The 24,814-nt window shown below is 52.3% G+C and overlaps 1 protein-coding gene across 1 annotated transcript in view; it reads left to right on the forward strand.

Moving 5' to 3' along the window:
- Positions 1–24,814, forward strand: part of MDN1 (midasin AAA ATPase 1) — a 2,002,810-nt gene that overhangs the window by 859,847 nt on the left and 1,118,149 nt on the right. The window contains exon 43 of the mRNA XM_085611158.1: positions 17,348–17,618. Within this exon, the coding sequence (XP_085467284.1) occupies positions 17,348–17,618 (271 nt within the window). The remainder of the gene's footprint in view (positions 1–17,347; positions 17,619–24,814) is intronic.

A 24,814-nucleotide genomic window follows, 5' to 3' on the forward strand; every position in this document is an offset into this window, starting at 1 on the left:
AAAAGTGCCTTATAATCCTCGCGGTTATGGTAACTATGGATTGGCTTTATCAAAACATGTCGTGTAAGGTGTCTAACACTTTGGAATACTACCCCCACCCCATTTCTGGCGATGAGGATAGTATTCCCCCCTTCTAGAGGGAGAAGACATGTTGAAGACCTACTACCCGGTTAAAGTTAACCAGAGCCCCAGCATCACAAAATGGATGCTGCTGCCACAGACACATGTCTGACCTCCTGCTGCGGGGAGTCCTTCCAGCGAGGGAGGCTTGGACAATAGGTTTCCTGCCTTGGGAGGTGCTAGCACCACCCTAGACAGGGCTTAGTGTATTGGGGCAGGGAGGGATGAAAGAAATGAGACACTGCCTGGGCACACAAGGTGTCCCATGCATAGTCCGGTTCAAACCGGTGCTGGGGCACTCCAGCCCCAGTCCTGGCGCGAAACTGGACAAAGGGAAGGGTGTGCTCCGGTGTCCGGAGGAGGCCAGGACACGGCTTGCCCAGGCTCTTGCTGAAGGGCGGGATGCAACACGGTACTAGATTCGATGTGGGCTTGACACCACGGACTCGCTAGGTAGGGCAATTGTGATGACGGTGGCGATTCGTCACCACACCTGGCTGAGATCCACGAATTTCTCCGAGGATGTCCAGAGCACCCTCATTGACATGCCCTTAGATGGCCGTCGCCTCTTTGGCGACAAAGCGGATAGTGCGCTGGAGCACTTTAAGGACTCCAGGGCTACGGCCAAGTCCTTGGGCCTCTCGGCCGCGCCCACAATCTTCCGCTTTTCGCCCCTTTCGTGGCCAAGGAAGGGGCGCCCCCACACGTCCGTCTAGCCACAGGCCGCAGAACCAGTCTCAACGCGGTTGCTGATTCTGCCGAGGCGGAGCAGGGGGACAGAGAGCCGGTCAGCCCACATCTGCCCCAGCAGCATCTGCCTCAAAGCCTTCCTAGTCCGACCTTTCAGGCCCATTCCACGCCAGTGGGAGGCAGGGTTCGCCATCACATGTTCCACTGGCGTACCATCACGTCGGACAGGTGGGTGCTGCAAATCGTCCGAAGGGGCTACTCCCTCCACTTCGAGGCGACCCCTCCAGCCATGCCACCTCAGTGCCACCGAATTTCGGGGGATCACTTGGAACTTCTGCAGAAGAAAGTTACGGCACACTTGGCCAAGAGGGCCATCGAGGGCGTTCCTGGCCCAGAAGTAGGTCGGGGTTGTTATTCCCACTACTTTCTGGTTCCCAAGAAGGGCAAAGTGGGTCTACGCCCTATCTTGGACCTCAGGAGCGTCAACGCCTTCCTCCTGGAAGGAGAAGTTCAAGATGCTCACCTTAGCTCAGGTTCTGGCTGTCCTAGACCCTGGAGACTGGATGGTAGTGTTGGACTTGCAGGACGCATATTTCCACATCCCTGTCCTGCCGGCCCACCGGCGTTACCTGCGGTTCACGGTGGGCCAAGAGCACTTTCAGTTTACCGTGCTCCCCTTCGGCCTCACCAGTGCCCCTCGGGTGTTCACGAAAGTGATGGCGGTGGTCGCAGCTCATCTGCGCAGATTAGGGGTTCCAGTCTTCCCTTATCTCAACGACTGGTTGTTGAAGGCGGGCTCGCCCCAGGCAGTCGTCTTCCCCCCTCCAGACTACGGCCGACCTCCTGCATTTGCTGGGGTTCTCCATCAACGTGCTGAAGTCGCATCTGAGTCCCTCCCATACCCAGTTTCGGGTCTATACTCTGGAATAGCGGGTTCGGGATATTCAGGCTCTGATTCCGATCTTTAAGCCTTTATCCCGAGTTTCGGTCAGGTTGGTGCTGCGGCTGCTGGGTCTGATGGCCTCCTGCATCCTGCTGGTACATCACGCCAGGTGGTGGATGCGGGCTCTGCAGTGTGAACTGAAGTTCCAGTGGGCTCATCAGGGCAACCTGTTCGACCACATCCTGATCTCGGAGGGCACTGCAAGGCAGTTGCAGTGGTGGCTCATGGACCGCGATTGGGTCAGTGGCAGATCCCTCTCCCAACTGGAGCATGTAGTGGTGACGGATGCGTCCCTCCTGGGATGGGGGGCCAAATGGGAGAGGCGGAGATCAGAGGCCTCTGGTCTCCGGCGGAGTCCCGGCTCAATATCAACTTATTGGAGCTGCGGGCGATCCGGCTTGCACTGAAGGTATTCCTTCCCTCTGTTCGGGAAAGTGTAGTGCAAGTGTTCACGGACAACACCACCACTATGTGGTATTGCAACAAACAGGGCGGGGTGGGGTCGTGGACCCTTTGTCAGGAGGCGCTGCGCCTCTGGACATGGCTAGAACGTCCGGGCATCACCCTGGTGCTTCATCACCTGGCGGGCTCTCTGAACGCCAGGGCGGACAAACTGAGCCGCCGGTGCATGATGGATCACGAATGGCGTCTGAACTTGGACGTGGCGTAAAGGCCTCTTTCGGCAGTGGGGAGAGCCTTGGTTAGATCTATTCGCCACCATAGAGAACGTGGAATGTCCTCAGTTCTGCGCGTTGGAATTTCCAAGTCGGCACTCGCTCAGAGACGCTTTTCGTCACGAGTGGAGTTGTGGTCTGTTGTACACCTTTCCGCCTATACCACTTCTGCCCAGAGTGCTGATGAAGATCAGACGCAACCGGGCCCAAGTCATCCTTGTGGCTCCGGATTGGGCACGAAAATACTGGTATCCCGAGCTACTCAGTCCATCCGTCGATCCCCCGATTCGACTGCCTCTTCAGGAGGACCTTGTGTCGCAGCAGCAGGGGACGGTCCTCCACCCGAACCTGTCCAGTCTCCACCTCCATGCGTGGAGATTGAGCGGCGGCAGTTGATGCCATTTGACTTGCCTCCTGAAGTCTGTGATGTCATTCTGGCAGCCAGGTGTCCCTCCACTAAAACGGTATGCGCCTGCAGGTGGAACAAATTTGTGGCATGGTGCACAGCAAAGGCTGTGGATCCCCCTTCCGCCCCTCTTTCAGAAGTTCTTCTCTTTCCCTGGCCCAGCAGGGCTCTGCTCTGGGCACCCTAAAGGGATATCTTTCAGCTGTTTCTGCTTTCTTACGGCTTCCTGATCAGCCTTCTCTTTTCAAGTCCCCTGTTGTTTCGCATTGTCTTAAAGGCATTACTCACATGTTTCCTCCTTTCCCCTTCGTAATGCCTCAGTGGGACTTGAACCTGGTGTTAACCTATCTGATGTGCGCTCCTTGTGAGCCACTTCATAATTTTCCTCTTCGTCTTTTGACTCTTAAAACTGCTTTCCTGGTTGCCATCACCTCTGCCAGACAGGTGAGTGAGCTCCAGGCTTTTTCTTCTAAGCCTCCTTTCTGTCCATCCGGACAAGGTTGTTCTCAGGACTCGTCCTTCCTTTCTCCCTAAGGTGGTAACTGCCTTTCACATCGGCCAGTCTGTTACATTGCCCACCTTCTTTCCGCCTCCGCATCCCTCGAAAGAGGAAGAGGCTCCACCGCCTGAACCCAAAACAAGCGCTGTCCTTCTATCTGGACCTCACAAAACAGTTCCGGGTGGACGACCAACTCTTCGTTGGCTACGTGTGCGCTAAGAAGGGGCGGGCAGTGCACAAGCGGACCATCTCTCTGTGGGTCGTTCTGTGCATCAAGGCATGTTACTCGTTGGCTAAGAAGGAGCCTCCTGTGGGTCTGCATTCCCATTCTACCAAGGCGACGGCAGCCACTACTGCTCTGGGACGCGATTTCCCCTTGCAGGACATTTGTCAGGCAGCTAAGTGGGCTTCGCTGCTCACGTTTACTAAGCACTACTGCCTTGACAGTCCGGTCCGGAGAGACGGCTTCTTTGGCCGTTCTGTTCTCCGTGACTTTCTGGTGTAATTTTTTCACAGACCCACCACCGGGGTTGGTATTGCTGGGGTATTTATTCTAAGGTAAGGAATCTTTCACTAACGTGTTTTTTTCAGATGCACAAGTTACTACTTGTGTAACGATATATCTGTAAGAGACATTAGTTAGTGATAGATTCCTTACCGCCCCTCCCATCCTCCCCGTTCTGCGAACTGATTTCTAGGGTAAGGTCATCCCTTTCAGGGCCCTAGTTCCTTGGCACCAGTGGTCAGTTTCTTGCATGGCTCTGCATTCCTGGCGCGGAAAGTCATGTACAGAACTGACGTCCGCGCGCATGGGTGGTGCCTAAGTAGTCTCTGTGACGTCATCTCGGCGCTTATGACGCCAGCGACGGACGCGGAGCCGCACAACGCCACCTACTGACGCCCAGGGGTACTGCTGGCAAAACGTTCCGGATCCAGTCTGACGCCTGGGGATATTCTAAGGTAAGGAATCTTATCACTAACTAATGTCTCTTACAGATATATTGTTAAACAAGTAGTAACTCGTGCATCAATCCAATGGATGCTTCAATCCAGGACATCATTTGCAATTTTCTGCACTTACAAAGGTGTAATCTAGCATATTCATCCATACGATTACAACTAGCTGTGCTTGCTGCTTATTTACAAAACAGACAACACTTGTCACTATTTAGAGTACCTGCAATTAAAGCCTTTATGGAAGGCCTTTAAAGAATAATTCCTCCTAGACTGCCACCTTCTCCAGTCTGGAATCTAAACATTGTCCTTACCAGACTCATGGGTCCCCCATTTGAACCTCTACGTAAGTGTTAACTGCAGTTCCTCACATGGAAAGTAGCTGCAACAGATACAGGTTGACCACCGCTAGGGGAGATAATGCTGTACAGTCTATGCATAGTGTACACTCTGCAGCTCATATACCTCGAACAGAAAATGCTACTGACCAGTATGCATCTGTTCTTGGCATGTAGAGCTGCAGAGTTGTACAAGCCCACCCGCATCCCCGGGACCTGTATCTGTTCCAGTATTATCTTAATTAGATACACTTACATGGACATCTATTCTATTTCTTACAAGCTCCATCATTTCCCGTCATGGCGAAAAACAATCTGAGGATGGAGTCGATGCCCATGCGCACTATCGTCCAATTGAGGTGTCCCCTATCTCGTGATTACAAAAGACTTCTTCCAAGACAACAAGGTGCAAGCATCCCAGCCCAACACCAGATGGCGATCTATGCATAGTATAAAACTCTGCAGCTCTACATGCCAAGAACAGATGCATACTGGTAAGTAGCATTTTCCTTTACCTACCTGTACCAAGTCCTGCTTTGTTCTAGACATCAAATACAAGTATTCCTTTTTTATACTTACCCAATTGATCTGGATTCAGTCTGAGTGTGTGTATCAGTCTTGATTGATTGAATAACTGCTCACCCACATTACCACAAAGAGAGCTGTTGGTATTTTCCTAATTTAGCCTCTACTATACTTCTGGGGACTCCCTGGGCTCTGTGCACACTATACTTCATTTTAGTATAGTGTATAGAGCCAGTTTCCTACACCTATTTTTCCGGGAGCCAGGGCTCCTCCTGCCTAGATTTAAAAGTTCTGTGAGGTCCTCTACCTCATTTTTAGGCAGCCCTGCTCCGCTGGACTGCCTTCGGGCCCTGTGGAGTCAGTTGGGGGCCCAAGTAATTCCACCCCGTAGATCCGTTCTTGGATCTGGACTGACGCTGGTCGATTTTAATTCATGTAGGAAAGTAGGACGTGCTTTCCTGTTTACCCCCACTTCTTGCTGGTGTTATTCTTTTTTATGTCTAGTTTGCCTGGGATCCTGTGAATCAGGACCCCAGTCAATGTGCCTTCTCCCTAAATTTGACAATGGTAAGTACTTTTATACCTTCCTAATTGGCTACTGGTGTACCCATGTAAGTCCCCTTGGCATAGGTACACCAGGTGTCTCCCATGTGCTGCAGCATGAATTTATGCCACCCATTAGAGACCATTCAAACTGTTACTACAGGCCTGCCATTGCTAGCACCACTTAATACAGATACTAGTGTCCTTATATCTGAGGTCACTGCACTTAAAACCTATAAGTCACCCCTAAGACAGGCCTCTCAATCCTGAAGGTAGGGTGCTAGGTTATGAGTGTGATTGTGCCAGGCACCCCTAGAAACCCAGTAGTCGATTCTCCAGGCTTTGTAAGTGCTTTAAGCCATTTTGATGCACATAGTGGCAATGCGTCTTTTCGCAATGGATAACTATATATTTATTGTGTGTGCCGAACCTGGGCATGTTTGGTGTCAAACATGTTGGAATCGTATCCCAGTTGAAGGTATTATTACATGCACTGTGGGACTCCTACGGGAAGCCCTGGTACTCCTGGGAACAGCTAGTGCTGCTGCTGACCCCAAACACGATTCTGCCCTCCTGCTGCTGAGCCGAGCTCGATCAGGGGAAGGTAGAACAATCGGTTTCCTGTCACAGGGAGGTGTAAACACCTCCCAGACCGAACTTAGTGTATTTGGCTGGGGTGGGGGCGCTTGCCAGTGCGACCAGACTTTGAAGGGCATATTTGGTGCCCTCCTTCCATATTCCATTTTGAGCAAGTTCAGGGAGCCCTTGGCTCCTGTTGTGGCGCAAAACTGGACAAAAGACATGGGAGTATCCTCCTCTCTGTCCAGGCCCTCCTCTTGGAGGGACATTTGAATCGTCCCATCCCTTTCCCTAGGGTACTTAAGGGCTTACCTGTGGGTGGCTCTTCAGATTCGTCGTGTGATTAAGATTCAAACCTGAAACCACTTCAAGTTTGATTGTCTGGGCGCCTGGAACTGACACTGCACCAAGGAAGACTCATGCTGCTCCTGGTCTCACTGTTCTGCAAGCCTTCTTCGTCATCTGTGCCTGTGCTTCTGCCAGATTCCTCTCCAGGCCTGTGGGCATCAAAAACACCCAAAGGAAACTCCTTGGAGTGAAGTCAATCCCCTGCATCTGTAGGCACCGCATCTAAGCTGACCGCTTGACGTCCCACGGACTCCGAAAGGCTCAGCAACACAGGTGGTGGTTCTGGAACTCCCTCGAAGTCTGACCTGTTCTCTCAGCAAGTTTGAGGCCAGTATCCCTCGTCAGAACTGCTGGAGCAGAAACCCTGTGCACCATGTCGACTTTTCGTTGCCAAGGCTTGTTGGCTCTATACCCCAGAGATCTTTGGGTTACAAGAAGCTCCAGCCTCCAGTATCTTTTCCTGCCAAGATTTTCGTCCTCACCGCATTCTCTGCACCGTGGGTTTTTATCTTTGGTGAGCTGCTCGAGGTCCTCTTGTGACTCCTGTGCCTTCGGCCTGTGGGTCTTCTTTGGCTTCAGTGGGCTGCCCTACTTGCTTGAGGCCTGCTCTGACTCTCCTTCAATTGGTGAGTCCCTTGGACCTTGCTGGTCCCAGCGTTGCTCCTTTATCGTTTACCACGTGTTTTTCTGCTGCCAAGGCTTGTTGCTACTCCTGCTGGACACCAACCCTCTGGTTCTCTACTTCCGATGTGGGGCTGCTTGTGAATGGCTCCTGGTCTTCCACAGCGTCACCTGTTCCTTTACAACTGCAGCAACAGGGTCACCGTCGTCACTCCTGCATCGTCCGTCACCGTTGGTCACTGCTGTTCCGTGCCTCCTGGTCACCTCTGAGTGGCATAGACTCTGTCCCCTCTGATTGCAGGTTTTTCTGATCTAAAGCCCATCCTTGGATTCACCAGACTTTCACCTTCGTCGCCAGTGACATTTTTCCTGAAGTCCTCCATTGTGGTCTACAGCGATTTCCGACGTCACTTCACACCTATTCACCCGGCTTCCCTTGTGTAAGTATCCTTGTTCCTGGGGTATCCACGGGTGTGGTGACTCTCCAACCTTCTGTCTTCCACAGGGTTTCTTCAGGGTAAAGGGTCCTTTTTGAAAACTGCAACCGTGACATTCCCATTGAGTTGTATTAAGTATGCGGATGTGTTTCCACTCTGCACACAGCCTCTGTGAATTTGGTGGGTACTTAACTTGGATGGTTCCTTGTTTCGCCATACTCTTCGGAGTCTCCTGGTCCAAGTCCCGACTACAGTCGCAGTTCGCATTACACTTACATGGTTCGTCTTCCCCTGGAGACCACTGTGTATTTGTGCTTACCTGTTTTCAGTTGAATTATTGTGTGTATTTGTGTTTATCTCCAGATAGTAGATATATCAATGCGTTAGTAAGTGTGTATAATAGACTTCTTTTTATAACTACACTGTTAGGTTCTTTTTCGTTTAACCTACACTATATGATTAGTTATGGTAAAACAAGCTGCTTAACACTCCTGGACTAAGGCTGAAGGCTGCTCCTCACAGCTACCAGTTAGAGAGCTTTCTAGGGTTGTCTAAGACAACTAAAATCACCATAAGTGTTGTTTGGATTAATGCAAGGTGCTTCACTTAAATAAGTATGCACCAAAAAATAAGCCAGCCTCCTACACTCGACCTTCCCCGATGTCTGACCCGGTGACGACGCTCCCAGCGCTGACCGTGCCCCCAGTCTGCGTCAACTCCATCCTCGTTCCCAATGTGGACACTGAGCCGGACCGACTTTGATTCCGACGCTGGAAGGGACTTTTGTCCCTGTGCTGACCTTGGTGTGGATTTTGTGCCAGGAAGTGAGGAATCAATCAATCAATCACATAATTTGTAAAGCGCACTACATACCCGTGAGGGTTTCAAGGCGCTTGGGGGGGGGGGGGGGGTGAGGGGGGGGTGGGGGGGTGCTGCTGCTATCGGTCTAAGAGCCAGGTCTTGAGTTGTCTCCTGAAGGTCAGCAGGTCTTCTGTTTGTCGCAGGTAGAGTGGGAGGGTGTTCCAGGTCCTGGCGGCGCGATGGGAGAAGGATCTGACTCCGGAAGTAGTTCTCCGGATGCGTGGGACCGTTGCCAGGGCGTTGTCAGTGGAGCGGAGTTTCCTGTTGGGTACGTAAAAGGAGAGTCGACTGTTGAGATATGCTGGGCCGGGCTTGTGGAGTGCCTTGTGTGCCTGGATCAGGAGCTTGAAGGAGATTCTGTTGTCGACGGGGAGCCAGTGCAGGTTCCTCAGGTGGTGGGTGATGTGGTCGCGGCGTGGGACGTCGAGGATCAGGCGTGCAGAGGCGTTCTGGATTCTCTGTAGTCTGTTGATGAGCTTGGACGAGGCTCCGGCGTAGAGGGCGTTTCCGTAGTAGAGTCTGCTGCTGACTAGGGCCTGGGTGACTGATTTCCTTGTGTTTGTTGGGATCCATCTGGAGATCTTGCGGAGCATGGGGAGGGTGTTGAAACAGGTGGAGGAGACTGCGTTGACTTGTTTGGTCATGGAGAGTTTCGAGTCGAGGATGACTCCCAGGTTACGTGTGTGGTCGGTGGGGGCCCGGGGGGGCAACCCCAGTGACATGGGCCACCAAGAGTCGTCCCATGCGGGGGGGTTGGACCCGAGGATGAGGATTTCCGTCTTGTCTGTGTTCAGTTTGAGGCGGCTGTCCTCCATCCAGTCTGCGACGGCCTTCATTCCCTGGTGGAGGTTGGATTTGGCTGTGAGGGGGTCCTTGGTGAGGGAGAGGATCAGCTGAGTGTCGTCGGCGTAGGAGATTATGTTGAGGTTGTGCTGTCGGGCGATGCGTGCTAGTGGTGCCATGTAGACGTTGGACAGCGTCGGGCTGAGGGAAGATCCTTGAGGGATGCCACAGATGATCTCGGAGGCATCGGATCGGAACGAGGGGAGGCAGAGGCGGACTCTGAGTTCTGCCGGAGAGGAAGGAGGTGGTCCTGTCCAGGGCCTTGTCTCGGATCCCTGCGTCGTGGAGGCGCGTGCGTAGTGTGTGGTGGCAGACGGTGTCGAAGGCGGCGGAGAGGTCCAGGAGGATGAGGGCTGCCGTCTCGCCGTTGTCTAGCAGGATCCTGATGTCGTCTGTGGTGGCGATGAGGGTGGTCTCGGTGCTGTGGTTGCTGCGGAATCCTGATTGGGACGGGTCCAGGATGTTGTTGTTTTCGAGGTGACGGGTGAGCTGGGTGTTTACTATAATCTCTATGAGGTTTGCTGTGAACGGAAGCAGGAAGATGGGTCGGAAGTTCTTGAGGTCGCTCGGATCCGCCTTGGGTTTCTTCAGTAGGGTGTTGATCTCTGCGTGCTTCCAGTTCAGGTGGCGGTCTCGAAGGAGAAGTTGATGATTTTGTGCAGGTGGGGTGCGATGGAATTGCTGGCTTTGTTGAATATGTGGTGCGGGAGAGAGTCGGACGGGGATCTGGAGTGGATTGTTCCCATGGTCTTGATTGTGTCCTCAATGCTCACGTTGGCCCAGGTTGTCAGGGTGTCGTGGGCGGAGGAGTGCGGTGGGTTCGGTGCGGTGCGTCGGCAGGGGTCGTCCGGGGTCTGAAACTGGATGTCGGTGATTTTTCCGGTGAAAGAAGGCGGCGAGGGAGTCGCACAGGGCTTGCGATGATGGGATGGCGTTGGAGCTGGGGTTGTAGAGTTCCTTCACGATGGTGAAGAGCTCCTTGTTGTTGTGTGCGTTGTTGTCAAGGCGGTCTGTGAAGGAGGTCCATTTGGCGGTCCTGATGAGCTGGTGGTGGTTGCGGATGGCGTCTTTGTGGGCAGCGCGGCTGTTTTCCAGTTTCCGGCAGGTGCGTTTTGAGTCGAGGAGTTACGGGGTGAACCAGCTGACTCTTCTGCTGGTGTCTCTGCTGGTGGGATTTTGGCGCAGTCGTTCATCCAGCGTTCGAGGGTGAGTGCACCCTCATCGGGGTTGGTGGGGTTCGTCGGAGGGTTGAGTGCGAGGCTTGTCTGTAGTTCTTGAGTGACTTTGCCCCAGCAGCGGCATGGGGTCTGTGGTGTGTGAGGGGTTTTCGGAAGGAGAAGTGGATGCAGCGGTTGTCTGTCCAGGTGAGTTCGGAGGCATGGCTGAAGGTGACGTGGGGGCTTGAGGAGAAGATGGCATCTAGCGTGTGGCCGGCGATGTGGGTCGGTGTCGTGATGAGGTGTGTCAGTCCGAGGTTGTCGATCAGGGTGGAGGAGTTGCTGTCGTCGTTGTTGTTCTCCAGGTGGTAGTTCAGGTCTCTGAGGAGGATGTAGTCGGTGGAGGTCAGCGCGTGCGTGCTGATTAGGTCGGCGATCGAGTCGCAGAATTGAGGCCGGGTTCCTGGCGGTCTGTAGACGAGGGTGGCTCTTAGGTTGGTCTTGGGGTCCGTGTGGATCTGGAAGTGCATGTGTTCGGCGGTGCTGAGGGTGTCGTTGTTGTTTGTTGAGACCCTGATGGTGTTTTTGTGGACGATGGCGATTCCTCCTTCGACCCTGTTGGTGCGGTCTCTGCGGGTGATCTTGTACCCGTCTGGGATGGCTATGGCGATGTCTGGCGAGGAGGTTTCGTTCATCCAGGTCTTGGTCAGGAAGGCGACGTCCGGTGATGTGGTGTCGAGTAGGTCCCAGAGTTCGACGGCGTGTTTGGGTGCGGAGCGGGTGTTGATCAGGATGCATCTAAGCTGGTTGGGTTCCGTCGTGGCAGGCGTCTTGGCGTTTTGGCGGCAGGAGAAGCTGCAGTTCCGGCAGGTGAAGGGGCCGTGGGTGTGCCTCGGGGCGGCCTTGCAGCAGGTGTGGGTCCTTCCTGGGTTGAGAGCGACGAGGATGTTGGCGTCGTAGTAGAGGCGGCGGTCCTCGTGGCTGCTGCGGGGTCCAGGGGTACTGGCACTGGGCGCGGTCCAGGCGCGGACGGGCGCAGACGGGCTTGCCTTAGGCACGCCTGCGGCGCGCCCGCTGCGCTCGGCCGCACGGCGGCCACCATATATGGGGAGATGGGGAGGGAGGAGCAGCTGGGAGGCGAGGGACGGGTGAAGCGAAAGGGGGCGGGGCCTCAGGGACTGGGGCAAGGAGACCGGCGTGGGGCACAGACTCGAGGAGGGGGCACAGAAAAAGAAGCACAAAATCAGAGGGGGCACAGGAGTACAAAGCACAAAATCAGAGGGGCACAGGAGTACAAGCACAAAATCAGAGGGGCACAGGGGACAGTGGTACAGAAATCAGAATGGGCACGGAAGCAAGCTGGGGCAGGGGGGCACAGAAGAGGAGTGGGCAGACAGGCAACGCAAGCAACAGGTACAGTGGAAACAAACCTTAGGCCACCAGGGATGAGGCGCAGGTGGAGCCTGCGGGTGGAGGAGGGCCTCGATATCACCGGCAGCGGCAGCAGAGACAGCGGGGGTGACGGCGGAGCAGCAGCGGGGGGGGGGGGGGGGGGGGAGCGACCGACCAGGAAGGTCAAGGGTCGCTCTCCTCACCGCGGCCGCCATATATAGGGAGGTGGGGAGGGAGGAGCAGCTGGGAGGCGAGGAACGGGTGGAGCGAGCTGTAGTGGGGGGAGCGACCTGTAGTGGGGGGGAGCGACCTGTAGTGGGGGGGAGCGACCTACCAGGAAGGTCAAGGGTCTAGGAAGAGGACTAGGAGGGCCAGCTGGACCCTTTAACTGACTTGCTTGAAGAATCTATTGACAGGTGGTCAGACCTGGGTGAGGCCAGTGGTTTGGACACCTCCCCTGTCACTTGGCTTGCTTTCTTCCCCAACCATGGCTACGGAGGAGGGAACGTTGTACGCCATGGTGGTGAGAAGGGTGGTCGAGGTCGTTGGCCTCGAGCTCCTTTCGGTGGCAGTCATGACTAACCTTCTGACAGAGGTGCTTCCGCCTGCAGCTACCACTTCAAAATCCTTTTTGCCCTTCAATGAAGCCCTCACCGATATCCTTCTGGGCACTTCATCCAAGTACAGCGCAGGGGATCCTGTAGATAGGACAATTCCCCACCGCCACGCTGCGACTGACCCAGCGTTCCTCACGTAGCATCCCTCTGCTGAGAGCTTGGTTGCTCATCTTTAAAGGGTACATTACCTTCTGCACCCCCGATAGAGAATCCAAGAAGCTGGCCCACTTTGAGAAGAAGATGTTTTGTTCCTCCAGCTTGGCATTGTGATCGGTTAATACCACATGCCTCTTGGGATTATACACCCATATCCTCTGGGATACCGTTGCACAGGTGCTCTCTCAGTTCACGGTGGAGGCCCGGGCCGTTGTCTCCCAGACAGTTGCGGATGAGAGAGACACAGCCAAATTTTCCATACGTTGTGGATTGAACAGCACCGACTAACTGGGCAGAACAGTAGCCTCGTCTGTAGCACTCAGACACTGTGTCTGATTGAGGACTTCTGGGGGATGTCGAATCTACTTTGATGGACATGCTCTTTGTTGGCACTCGCCTTTTGGTGACAAAGCAGACTCAGTGCTTGAGTGCTTCAAGGATTCTCAACTATGTCCAGATCCTTGGCCCTCATGGCAATCTCCCGTCCACGTCAGCCTGCATGTCATCCCTTTCATGGCTACGGAAGGTGCCCCCAGCCACGTCCTGCCAAGCCATCGAATCATGCAAGCTGTCCAGCCTCTGCATTGACGTGGGACCCAGCGTTCTTGTGAGTCACGTAGCTAGCGGAAGGGCCAGATCGTCTGAAGGGCCTACTCCCTCTCCTTTGAGACTACCCCATCTGCCATGCCACCCTCCCATGAACGAATGTCGGAGGATCATTTGGTGTTTCTCCTAGAGGAAGCCGCTGCTCACTTGGTCAAGGAGGACCATAGAGAGGTTCCCTGTCCCAGAAGTAGGACGTGGTTGTTATTTCCCACTACTTTTAGGTCACCAAGAAGGACAAAGGCCTTTGTCATATATTAGACCTCCAGAACCATAACTTCTTTCTCCGAAAGGAGAAGTTCAAGATGCTCACTTTGGCCCAGGTCCTTTCTGCCCTTGACCAAGAAGACTGGATGGTAGCGTTTGATTTGCAGGACGCTTATTTCCATATCCCCTTTCCTGCCTGCCCACAGACTTTACTTTCGGGTCATGGTGGGCCACGAGCACTTTCAGTTTACCATTCTCCCCTTTGGCCTTACCAGTGCCCCTTGGGTGTTCACAAAGGTGATGGTAGTGGTTGCAACTCATCTGTGCAGTTTAGGGGTTCCAGTCTTCTCCTATCTCGACTGGCTGTTGAAGGTGAGCTCGCCCTGTGCTGTCGTCTCCCGTCCTCCAGACTACGGCGGACGTCCTGCACTTGCTGGGTTCACTATCAACGTGCCAAAGTCACACCTGACTCCCTCTCAGATGCTCCCTTTCATCGTGGCGGTTCTGAACACAGTGCAGTTTCGGGCCTATCCTCCTGAGCAGCGAGGGCTGGATTTTCGGGCTATGATACTGATGGTAAAGCCTCTGTCCCGGATTTCGGTGAGAATGACTCTACGGCTGCTGGGCCTCATGGCCTCCTGCTGGTGGATCATGCCAGGTAGCATGTGCGGGCTCTGCAGTGGGACATAAAGTTCCAGTGGGCGCAGCATCAGGGGAATCGTTCTGACTATATCCCAATCTCGGAGAGAACTGCACAACAATTGCAGTTGTAGCTCACGAACGAAGATTGGGTCAGAGGCAGATCCCTCTCCCTTCCCCAACCAGATCTAACCGTGATGATGGATGCACCAGTCCTGGGATCGGGCGGCCACCTGGGAGAGGCGGAGATCACAGGCATCTGTTCTCCATATCAAACTCTTGGATATCTGGGCAATCAGACTGGCACTGGACCCACTCCTTCCCTCTATCAAAAAAAGTGGTGCAGGTGATCATGGATAACACCACCGCCATGTGGTATTGCAGGGCAGGGTTGGGTCTTGGACACTTTGTCAGGAGGCTCTCCACCTCTGGACATGGCTGGAACATCACAGCATAACCCTGGTGGGTCACCACCTGGCAGGTTCTCTGAACGCCAGAGCGGATGAACTCCGTCGTCGGTGCCTGGTCGGTCACGAATGACGTCCTCATCTGGAGGTGACACAAGGTCTCTTTCAGCGGCAGGGTGACCCTTCGTTAGATTGTTCGCCTCGAAGAAAACGCGCAATGTCAGCAGTTGGAGTTTCCAAGGTGGGGCTCGCTCAGTAACGCTTTTCGTCACGAGTGGTGCTTAGGCCTCATCTATGCCTTTCCGCCTGTACCACTTCTACCCAGAGTGCTCACAAGGATCAAGCACGACCAGACTCAAATCATTCTTGTCACTCCGGTTTGGGCATGAAGAGTGGTATTTGACCTTCTGAGCATGGCCATTTATCTTCCGATCAGATCAGAGGATCTTCTGTCACAGCAACAGAGGACGGTTCTTCTCCCGAACCTGGCCAGTCTCCACCTCCTTTCATGGAGATTGAGCGGTGGCAGTATACAGCTTTCAACCTTCCATCCGAAGGCTGTGATATCTTGTCACTAAAGATACGTTCTGCTAAAAACAGGGGTTGTTTTATTAGGAGCAAAGGGTAGTAGTCCTTTTTAAGGACTAGAACCCTAACTCACCCAAGGGTGATATGCTTCATCATTGGGCTCCCTCCTCACATTGGGGCCGCAAGGTCCCAGAAGTGGGCTACGACTCTCCACCTAATGCAATGGGTGGAGAGGAACTGAGGTGTTTTCAAACAAGGTGATGCCACAAGGCAGTGTAGGTGAGTAAGGGGTAGAGTGCAGTGAAAAGTGTGCGTGATAGGTTAAAACTATCTCAAGGGCTCAAATTATTTATTCAGTAATATAAAAAAATAAGAGGACTGGAGGTTCAAAACAAATATAACCCTTTAGAGGTCAACATGTTTCTGCCTTTCTTAGACTCCAATTGGATTTCATAGGCATTCTTCAGGAACAAATATTAGTACTAGTCACTCTGTAAATATATACCACACTTGTGTAAAACAAGATGGCTATACTGGCCGTAATCACATGCGGACATCAGAAACGTAGGTAGTTAATACACCATCTCCATCTGCTAGAGGAGATACTGACTGGATTAAACCCGATTATGGCATCTCGAGAAATGATTTTAAACATACTTATTGCAGCTAAAAATCAGTTAAAAACCTAATTGATTCGATAGGCAGTTAGCATAAAAATACATAAAACCAAAATAAAGACAAGGTACAAGTGAGTTAGTCACAGCTCGCCCTAAGCCTGATGGCATATTAAAAAATAATTAACACATGAAAGACTGTATTACCCATCAACATCTGGAGGAATAAAAAGGCGGGCCGAACTTGTATACATTTTGCCTGTTTTAAGATGGGGATTAAGAAGGATTTTCTAGGGGTATCATAAAATGGGCAAAAAAGTGAAGTGAACCATCCTGTGGAGATGTACCATCACAGCCGCAGGACGAAAGAGTGCCCTTTATTCAAAGTAAGTGAGAATGGTTATGGTCTTCTAAACTCAAAATGTGCCTTGGAGTAGGATTGTGGAATCATTTTTGTCTGTATTATCCTCTGTGGCAACCACAAAACTGTTATCTTTTTGTCCGTGTAGTGATACAGGGCAGTTGTTCAACCTGTGGTCCGGTGAATCCTGTGGGTCAGCGAAACCTACTCTGGGGTTCGCGACTGCTTAGAAAATTAAATAATAACAGATGTGTGTATAAAAAAAGAAGCCAAATACAAATTTAAAATTCTAAAACGTTCTGTAAATGTGAAGAAATTTGAAATTGGAGCCTAAAAATAACTTTAGTATCCTCAGATGGATTCGTGGAGCAGTCCAAATTCATCAATCAAAATATATTATGGATGAGGAGTAGTATCAGTTGAATTCAGAAAGGCTCCAACCTTTCTATTAAAATGTAAATTTTGACTTTTTAAAATCAATTTGTGAATTAAATAAAATATTTTATTATTTTTTGTATTTATTTGCTAAAACCTTGTTTCTTTAGTTTTTGTGTATTGTATTGTTTCGCGGTTCAAATAATCAAACATGTTTAGGCCACGGTTCCCCGCTTCCAGTAATGATTCCGTTGGGATCCCCAGATTCCAGTAATAATTCAGTGGGGGTCTCCCGGTTCAGGTCATGATTATGTGGGGGTTCACAGAAGTCAAAAGATTAAAAACCAGTGATCTAAGGGGTGCAGAGGAAAAGGCAGTGTAGAAAGGCTGTTGCAATCATACAGATTTCAATGTCTGCATAGTAAGATACATACAGTATTAGCTCTCATTCCCCTGTAATTAAAGGTGTAGCAGCTGGCTGAATATAATGGAAAAACCAGATCAAAAAAAGATTGTGAAGGGTTCTGGGTATTGTGAGGCTGCTCCTAAAGTTTGTAATAATCTGGGTGTAGGTTAGCTTAAAATGATTTCTAAATTGTGAAATTTACATTGGGTTAGTTTCATTCTCTGCTTTGTGAAACAGAAATGCTTAGACTTCCAATGTGGAAAATCATTCAATTATCAACTGTTGTAAAGACCTACTTAATGACAATTCCGGTTGTTAACATTTCTTAGTCCTGGGTCTTTTTATTGCCTTTAAAATGCTTTGTGGGTAAATCGACCATTGATTTCCAGCAAGTTTGAGGAAATTGAAATATGTCTCGAAGCAGTAAACCAGATCTTATGACTCTTTCTTGTATTCCAATTCAGTTTCTTTGTTCTAATGATGTTGCACCATTGATTGTTACAGGCCGACCTCAACAGACCATGGCAGTGCCTTTTGGAGAAGGTGGAAGAGTTTTTGAGTGCTCTCATCAGGGATAGTCTTCTGGCTACAGATATCTTTCCAGAAGATTGTGATGTGCTGCTCCGTGCCTGGAGTTCTTTCAGTCTACATTGTAAACCCAAATCGGTTGATGACCGCAATCGAAATAATGGCACAGACCTTCTGAATAAAGTTGAAGCAATTATTGGACTTATCCACAGGATGAATAAAAAAACAAACTCCTTCTCGAAAACGGGTAGGTAGAGTGATGCGTAACACTAAAGCCTGCCTGGCTTGTCTACCTCATGCCTTATAACAGTTTTGTTCTTGAATAAATATTGTTGGTTTATGGTGATTTTCTGTTTTGAGATTTGGGTTTATAATCTTTGCCAATGATGTTTGTTTGGGCGTTTGGTGTATTGTCTGTGAATATGTCTAATAACTTGCATAAAGGTATCAATAAGGTTCAGAAAGCTTTGGTAGAACTCACTATATACTACTTAATGATATATCAGTCAGTCTTGCTAGGTGTACACCTCTTGCTTTCTCTGTCCCTGTTGACTGTAATTAATATTTGTCAATTGTGAAAATAGATATGCATGCAGAAAGAAATATGTGTTTGTGTATTCATATATGGTTATTTGTGTATTCAGTTGCATATCAGATCATCAACTTGTTGCCCTTCTGGCCTCTTTGTTGTACTTAGTAAGTTTGCCTGCTCATTCTTGGCTATTGTGACTTATTTCTAGAGATTTTTTTTACCAAAGTGTGTGCTTTAGAGTGTAGTCAAAGTCTGATTTATTTTTACCTGGTGTACTGGAACTGAGCGGCTGCGCTGTCACTGTGCTTCTACGTTTGGACCATTAGAGCATTTGCACCCAGAGTCTTCACATCTGGAATTATCACACACATCTGAATTCTGTTTTTCTTTGTGTGGCTTGTCTTTAGCATAACCATTACCTACCCTTCAATAGAGTTTCCGCTTGGAGTCGTCCCCCCCCCCCCCCCCCTCCCCATGCTTCCTGTCTCCCTGTTCTGAGCCCTCTATTTAACATCTGAGCCCGTCAGTTAGAGCCCTTTGTTAGCTAAAAACTAACATTCAGACCAAATATGCATTCTGGTTTTTCCCCACTTGGGGTTGTAAAAGTACCCAAGGTTTGTGATTTCTCCAAGGGGCCTGTTAAGATAGCTATTATATGACATTTCAATTTTAATAATAAATTGGAAAGAAAGTGGTGTGTGAGATCGTTAATTTTTTTTAATGTAATCACTAAAAAGTTTGATGGATTAACATCGGTATCTTGCCAACTTTCATAACCAGTCAGAATTTTCTAAGTGGTGGTCAATATTTTCTATTTTTTCGTTTTTTCCTACTGACATTTTGTAGGGTAAAACATTGTCAATCCAGTTGGTCAACCTAGAAAGCTATACATGTTTGAAAATTAGACTGAGCACTGCCGGGGGTAAATTCTGTAAACTGCAATTTTTTTTCTAAATACTGATAAAAGAAAAATCGATTACAAAAAATTCCTAGTAAAAAAAAGAAATGGGTAACTAGTTCTTAATTTGTATGTTGTACTGCAGGTCAATCTATGAAATTAAATATAATGTTATGTCCATTAGACTTATCTATTTACTGAGTTACATAGTGTTTGCAGTTTTTAAACAAAATGTGCTAACCAAAGCCAACAGCCTATCAATGCGGTCCAAAAGGGGGTGGTGATGGACGAAGCATCAGAACCAATCAAACACTCACACCCAGTCAACAGATCTGGGTTTGATCCATCACCGTTCTTTAGCCCACTCTGCCACCCCAGTTCAGACATGGCCATATGCAAATCAGTCTGACCCTGTGCCTCATGGGAACAGTCCAGCCCGAACTGCCAAGCCATGCCTTCCCTGGACCGGAAACAAGCTTCCTAGGACCGGTTTCTGGCATTTCAGCCGTCTTCAGCCAGGCTTGCTTGAATCCAGTGGCAAAGTGAGCAAGGGACTCACGTCTGAGCATACCCTGCCAACTTATGGCGAACAAAGCGGTACAAAAGGGGGTGGTGATGGACGGAGCATCAGAACCAATCAAACACTTGGTTTTTCCTTTTCCTTTGGTTAACAGCCTAACAATGGCTTGCAATGCGTTTTTAGTGTGTAAACGCCACACATCACATTGTTAGGAAAACAATAATGAATACAAAATGATTATTGAAGGAAGTTATGCATTTGTATATGTCCCCAAGAGTCTGAGGAGCTCAGTTATTTTACCACTCTACAGTTTGAGCGATTCACAAACCAAGGTGTCTCAAGGGCCTTTTATCAAAATGAGATTTAGTGCACACTGATGTAAAATTGGAGGCCAATTATATTGGCAAAATCAGTAGTTAAAAACAAATGTATTTTTGTATTTGTATACTTATTGCTCGGGACAAGAAATGTCCAAAACAGACTGTGGATATATTAAGATTTTTGCTTTTATTATATTGATTCTTGGAATGTTGGAAAATGCATTATTGGGGTCATGGGTCCCCTGGCACTGAGGGAACCCCTCAGAATTCAGATATTTCATTTTACTAGACCCCTGAGACATTCCAGGGTGGTGTGGCTTGTGTGGAGCTCTCTGTTTCTTACCCTGAAGTCCTTGCAAATATCCGAAAAAGAAACAAACCGGCAATGAAACAATTTGCAGAACCTTCGTAGCACTGCCGCTGTCCAATCAGCAAACATCCTGCAAGAGAGAGAGAGTGATCAGCAACACCAGAACTCTCTCTGGTTGCTTGAGTAACCACATTTTTTAAGATAATAGAAATAAAAAGAATGCCATGTGGAGAGGAGGGACAAAGCAGCACACGAGGGAGAGATGAACAAATAGCGCTTGGGTAGTGGGTGTTTAGGGGAGGGAACCAAATAGCTAGAAATCAAATTAACTCTCATTGATTGCAGAAAGAAAAAGAAGAAATGAAGTTAACTAAATTGAGCTGTGGAAGGAGGCAAGTATTTTAGCCTCTGCTATACATCTGGGGATCTTCTGGACTCTGTGCACACTATATCTTACTTTGGTATAGTATAATCTGAAAGAAACACGTTAGTTAGATTCCTCACCTTAGAATATCCCCAGGCGTCAGACTGGATCCGGAAGATTTTTCGTCAGCAATACCCCTTGCGCGTCGCTAGGCGTCGTCTGCGGCTCCGCGTCCGTCGTCGGCGTCGTGCGCCGGGATGACGTCGTCGGAGTACTTAGACGCCGCCCTCGCGCGCTGACGTCAGTTCTTCTTTTTTCCGCGCCAGTAAGCGCAGATCCGGGAGAGCTACCCCTTTTAGTCTTTTTTGACTAACTCTTTTTGATCATTTTTGATCCCTGTCTGTCGACATCTGGTGCCGGTAGGATGCCTGGGTTCAAGGCTTGTGAAGACTGTCATCGACTGATGTCGGTGACCGATCACCACCGCCGGTGCCTCTATTGCTTAGGCCTCGACCACGACGCGGAGTCGTGCAACGACTGCCAGGCCCTGACTTCGAAGGCTAGGCGGGAGCGGTCCCGCAAGCTTCTCGAGCTTCGCCACTCGGCTCCGCGTCGTGCGCGATCCCGGTCCAGGAGGAGGTCCAAGGATCGCTCGCGGAGCCCTAGCCGACGCCACCATCGATCGTCGGGCTCCAAGTCGTCGGGTAAGTCCAAGCACTCAAAGAAGTCCAAGAGGCGACATCGCTCTTCGGACTCCCCTCGCCGGTCGCGCGACTCGGCCGAGGGTCCAAGTGGTTCCACCCCCGCGGCTCCGGCGGAGCCGCAGGTGCCGCGTCCGCCCCCATACCTTCCGGTCCCTGGGGCTGACGCGGCGCCGGCGGAGATCAGCGCCTTCCTCTCGGCCATGAGGAGCCTGGCCCCGCCGTCGACGCCCGCTGGCGCGCCTTCGGGCCCCGCGGGCTCGACTGGGCGACCTCGCGTGCCGGCGGCTCCGGCCCCGGCGCCGTCGACGACTCCGGTCTCGACGCCGCAGGTCCCCGCGGGGCCCATGCCTGGGCCCCAGTCGACGCCGGTTGACCTTGTCACTCCTCCACCGGCGCCGACGCCTGAACCACCGACGCCGTCACCGGCGCCGCCGACGCCGACGCCTGTGACGCCGACGCCCCAGTTTAGCCCTCATCCGGACCCGACGCCGGCACGGCGTCCGCCGACGCCGCATCCGACGCCGCTAGAGACCTACCATCTCTACAGTCCGGTTCCGATCATTCCTCCTGTTTATCAGGAATCGGAAGAAGGGGGCGACTGGGAGGGGTTCGAGGACCCTCTGGCTGTTCAGTCACAGCTTTCTCAGGACTGGGCAGATGAACTGGGGGAGGCCAGCGGGCTGGACACCTCGCCAGACGCTGGATTCACTTCTCCTCCGACCGTGGCTTCGGAGGAGGGTGCAGCATTTTCTGTGGTGCTGCGCAAGGCGGCTGAGGCCCTTGGGCTCGAGTTGCCTGCCGTGGCTGTGAGGACCAACATCCTCACTGAGGTGCTTCAAACCTCAGCAAGCTCCACTGAGCCTCTGCTGCCGTTTAACGAGGCCCTCACTGACGTTCTGCAGGGCACCTGGTCCAAGCCCTCCACAGTTCCTCCTGTGGATAGGAACGTTGCCAGGCGCCACCGCCCTGCTCCGGGCGACCCCAGCTTCCTGTCCCAACACCCCACCCCCGAGAGTCTGGTTATCCAGGCCTCTACTTCCCAATCCTCCTTCCCGACCGCTCCGCCGGACCGGGATTCCAAGAGACTCGAGCAGTTTGGCAAGAAACTGTTCTCGTCCCTTAGTTTGGGCCTGCGGTCCTTAAATACCGCCTGTCTCTTGGACCGTTATTCCCATTCCCTGTGGGATACGGTGGAGGACGTGCTGCCCCTGTGTCCGGAGGAGGTCCGGCCACGTCTTTCCCAGGCTCTGGCCGATGGGAGGGATGCAGCACGGCACGCCATAAGATGTGGGCTTGACACCACGGACTCGCTAGGTCGGGCGATTTCCACCACGGTGGCGCTCCGCCGCCACGCCTGGATGCGGTCCACGTCATTTTCCGGGGATGTCCAGAACACCCTCATGGACATGCCCTTTGATGGCACTCGCCTGTTTGGTGAGAAGGCGGACAGTGCGCTGAACCGCTTTAAGGACTCCCGGGCTACGGCCAAGTCCTTGGGCCTCTCGGCTCCGCGGGCGCACACCTCCGCTTTTCGCCCCTTTCGTGGCCAAGGAAGGGGCGCCTCCTCACGTCCGCAGAGCCACCAGCCGCAGAACCAACCTGCGCGCGGTCGCGGACGTGGCTTCCGCCGTGGCGGAAATGGAGGCCGACGTGGTCAGCCCACATCCACCCCGGCAGCATCCGCCTCAAAGCCTTCCTAGTCCGAGCTTTCAGGCCCATACCACGCCAGTGGGCGGCAGAGTTCGCCATCACCTGCTCCACTGGCGGTCCATAACATCGGACAGGTGGGTGCTGCAAATCGTCCGAAGGGGCTACTCCCTCCCCTTCGAGACGACCCCTCCAGCCATGCCACCACAGCACCACCGTATCTCGGGGGATCATTTGGATCTTCTCCGCGAGGAAGTTTCGGCTCTCTTGGCCAAGGGGGCCGTCGAGCGCGTTCCGAGTCCAGAAGTAGGTCGTGGTTGTTATTCCCACTACTTTCTGGTTCCCAAGAAGGGCAAGGGGGGCCTGCGCCCTATCTTGGACCTCCGGAACGTCAATGCCTTCCTCCGAAAGGAAAGGTTCAAGATGCTAACGTTGGCTCAGGTTTTAGCTGCCCTAGACCCTGGAGACTGGATGGTAGCGTTGGACTTGCAGGACGCATATTTCCATATCCCCGTCCTGCCGGCCCACCGGCGTTACCTGCGGTTCACGGTGGGCCAAGAGCACTTTCAGTTTACCGTGCTCCCCTTCGGCCTCACCAGTGCCCCTCGGGTGTTCACGAAAGTGATGGCGGTGGTCGCAGCTCATCTGCGCAGATCAGGGGTCCCAGTCTTCCCCTATCTCGACGACTGGTTGTTGAAGGCGGGCTCGCCCCAGGCAGTCGTCTCCCACCTCCAGACTACGGCGGATCTCCTGCATTTGCTGGGGTTTTCCATCAACGTGCCGAAGTCACACTTGAGTCCCTCTCAGAAGCTCCTCTTCATCGGAGCGGTTCTCGATTCGGCGCAGTTCCGGGTCCATCCACCGGAACAGCGGGTCCGGGATATACAGGCCCTGATTCCCATCTTTCGGCCTCTATCCCGGGTTTCGGTCAGGCTAGTGTTGCGGCTTCTGGGGCTGATGGCTTCCTGCATCCTACTAGTGCATCACGCCAGGCGGCGCATGCGGGCTCTGCAGTGGGACCTGAAGTTTCAGTGGGCCCAGCATCACGGCAACCTGTCCGACCATGTCTTGATCTCGGAGGGCACTGCACAGCAGTTGCAGTAGTGGCTCACGGACCGCGAGTGGGTCAAGGGCAAGAGCCTCTCCCTTCCCCAACCGGAGCATGTCGTAGTGACGGATGCGTCCCTCCTGGGTTGGGGTGGCCATATGGGAGAGGCGGAGATCAGAGGCCTCTGGTCTCCGGCGGAGTCTCGTCTCCACATCAACCTGTTGGAGTTGAGAGCGATCCGGCTTGCACTGAAAGCCTTCCTTCCCTCTGTCAGGGGAAGTGTCGTGCAGGTGTTCACGGACAACACCACCGCCATGTGGTACTGCAACAAACAGGGCGGGGTGGGGTCGTGGACCCTTTGTCAGGAGGCTCTGCGCCTCTGGACATGGCTGGAACACCAGGGCGTCACCCTGGTGGTTCAACATCTGGCGGGCTCTCTGAACGCCAGAGCAGACGAACTCAGCCGCCGGTGCATGATGGATCACGAATGGCGTCTGAACTCCGAAGTGGTGCAAGGCCTCTTTCAGCAGTGGGGAGAGCCTTGGTTAGATCTATTCGCCACCGAAGAGAACGCGCAATGTCAGCAGTTCTGCGCGTTGGAATTTCCAAGGCGGCACTCGCTCGGCGACGCTTTTCGTCACGAGTGGAGTTGCGGTCTGTTGTACGCCTTTCCGCCTATACCACTTCTGCCCAGAGTGCTGAAGAAGATCAGGCGCGACCGGGCCCAAGTCATCTTGGTGGCTCCGGATTGGGCACGAAGATACTGGTATCCCGAGCTACTCAGTCTGTTGACCGATCCCCCGATACGTCTGCCCCTTCGGGAGGATCTTCTGTCGCAGCAGCAGGGGACGGTCCTCCACCCGAACCTGTCCAGCCTCCACCTCCATGCGTGGAGATTGAGCGGCGGCAGTTGATGCCATTTGACTTGCCTCCTGAAGTCTGTGATATCATTCTGGCAGCCAGGCGTCCCTCCACAAAGTCGGTATACGCCTGCCGGTGGAACAAATTTGTGGCATGGTGCACAGCAAAGGCTGTGGATCCCCTTTCCGCCCCTCTTTCTGAGGTTCTCCTCTTCCTTCTTTCTCTGGCCCGGCAGGGCT

This window comes from Triturus cristatus, chromosome 6 (assembly GCF_964204655.1).
Source record: "Triturus cristatus chromosome 6, aTriCri1.1, whole genome shotgun sequence".
Taxonomy (NCBI): domain Eukaryota; kingdom Metazoa; phylum Chordata; class Amphibia; order Caudata; family Salamandridae; genus Triturus; species Triturus cristatus.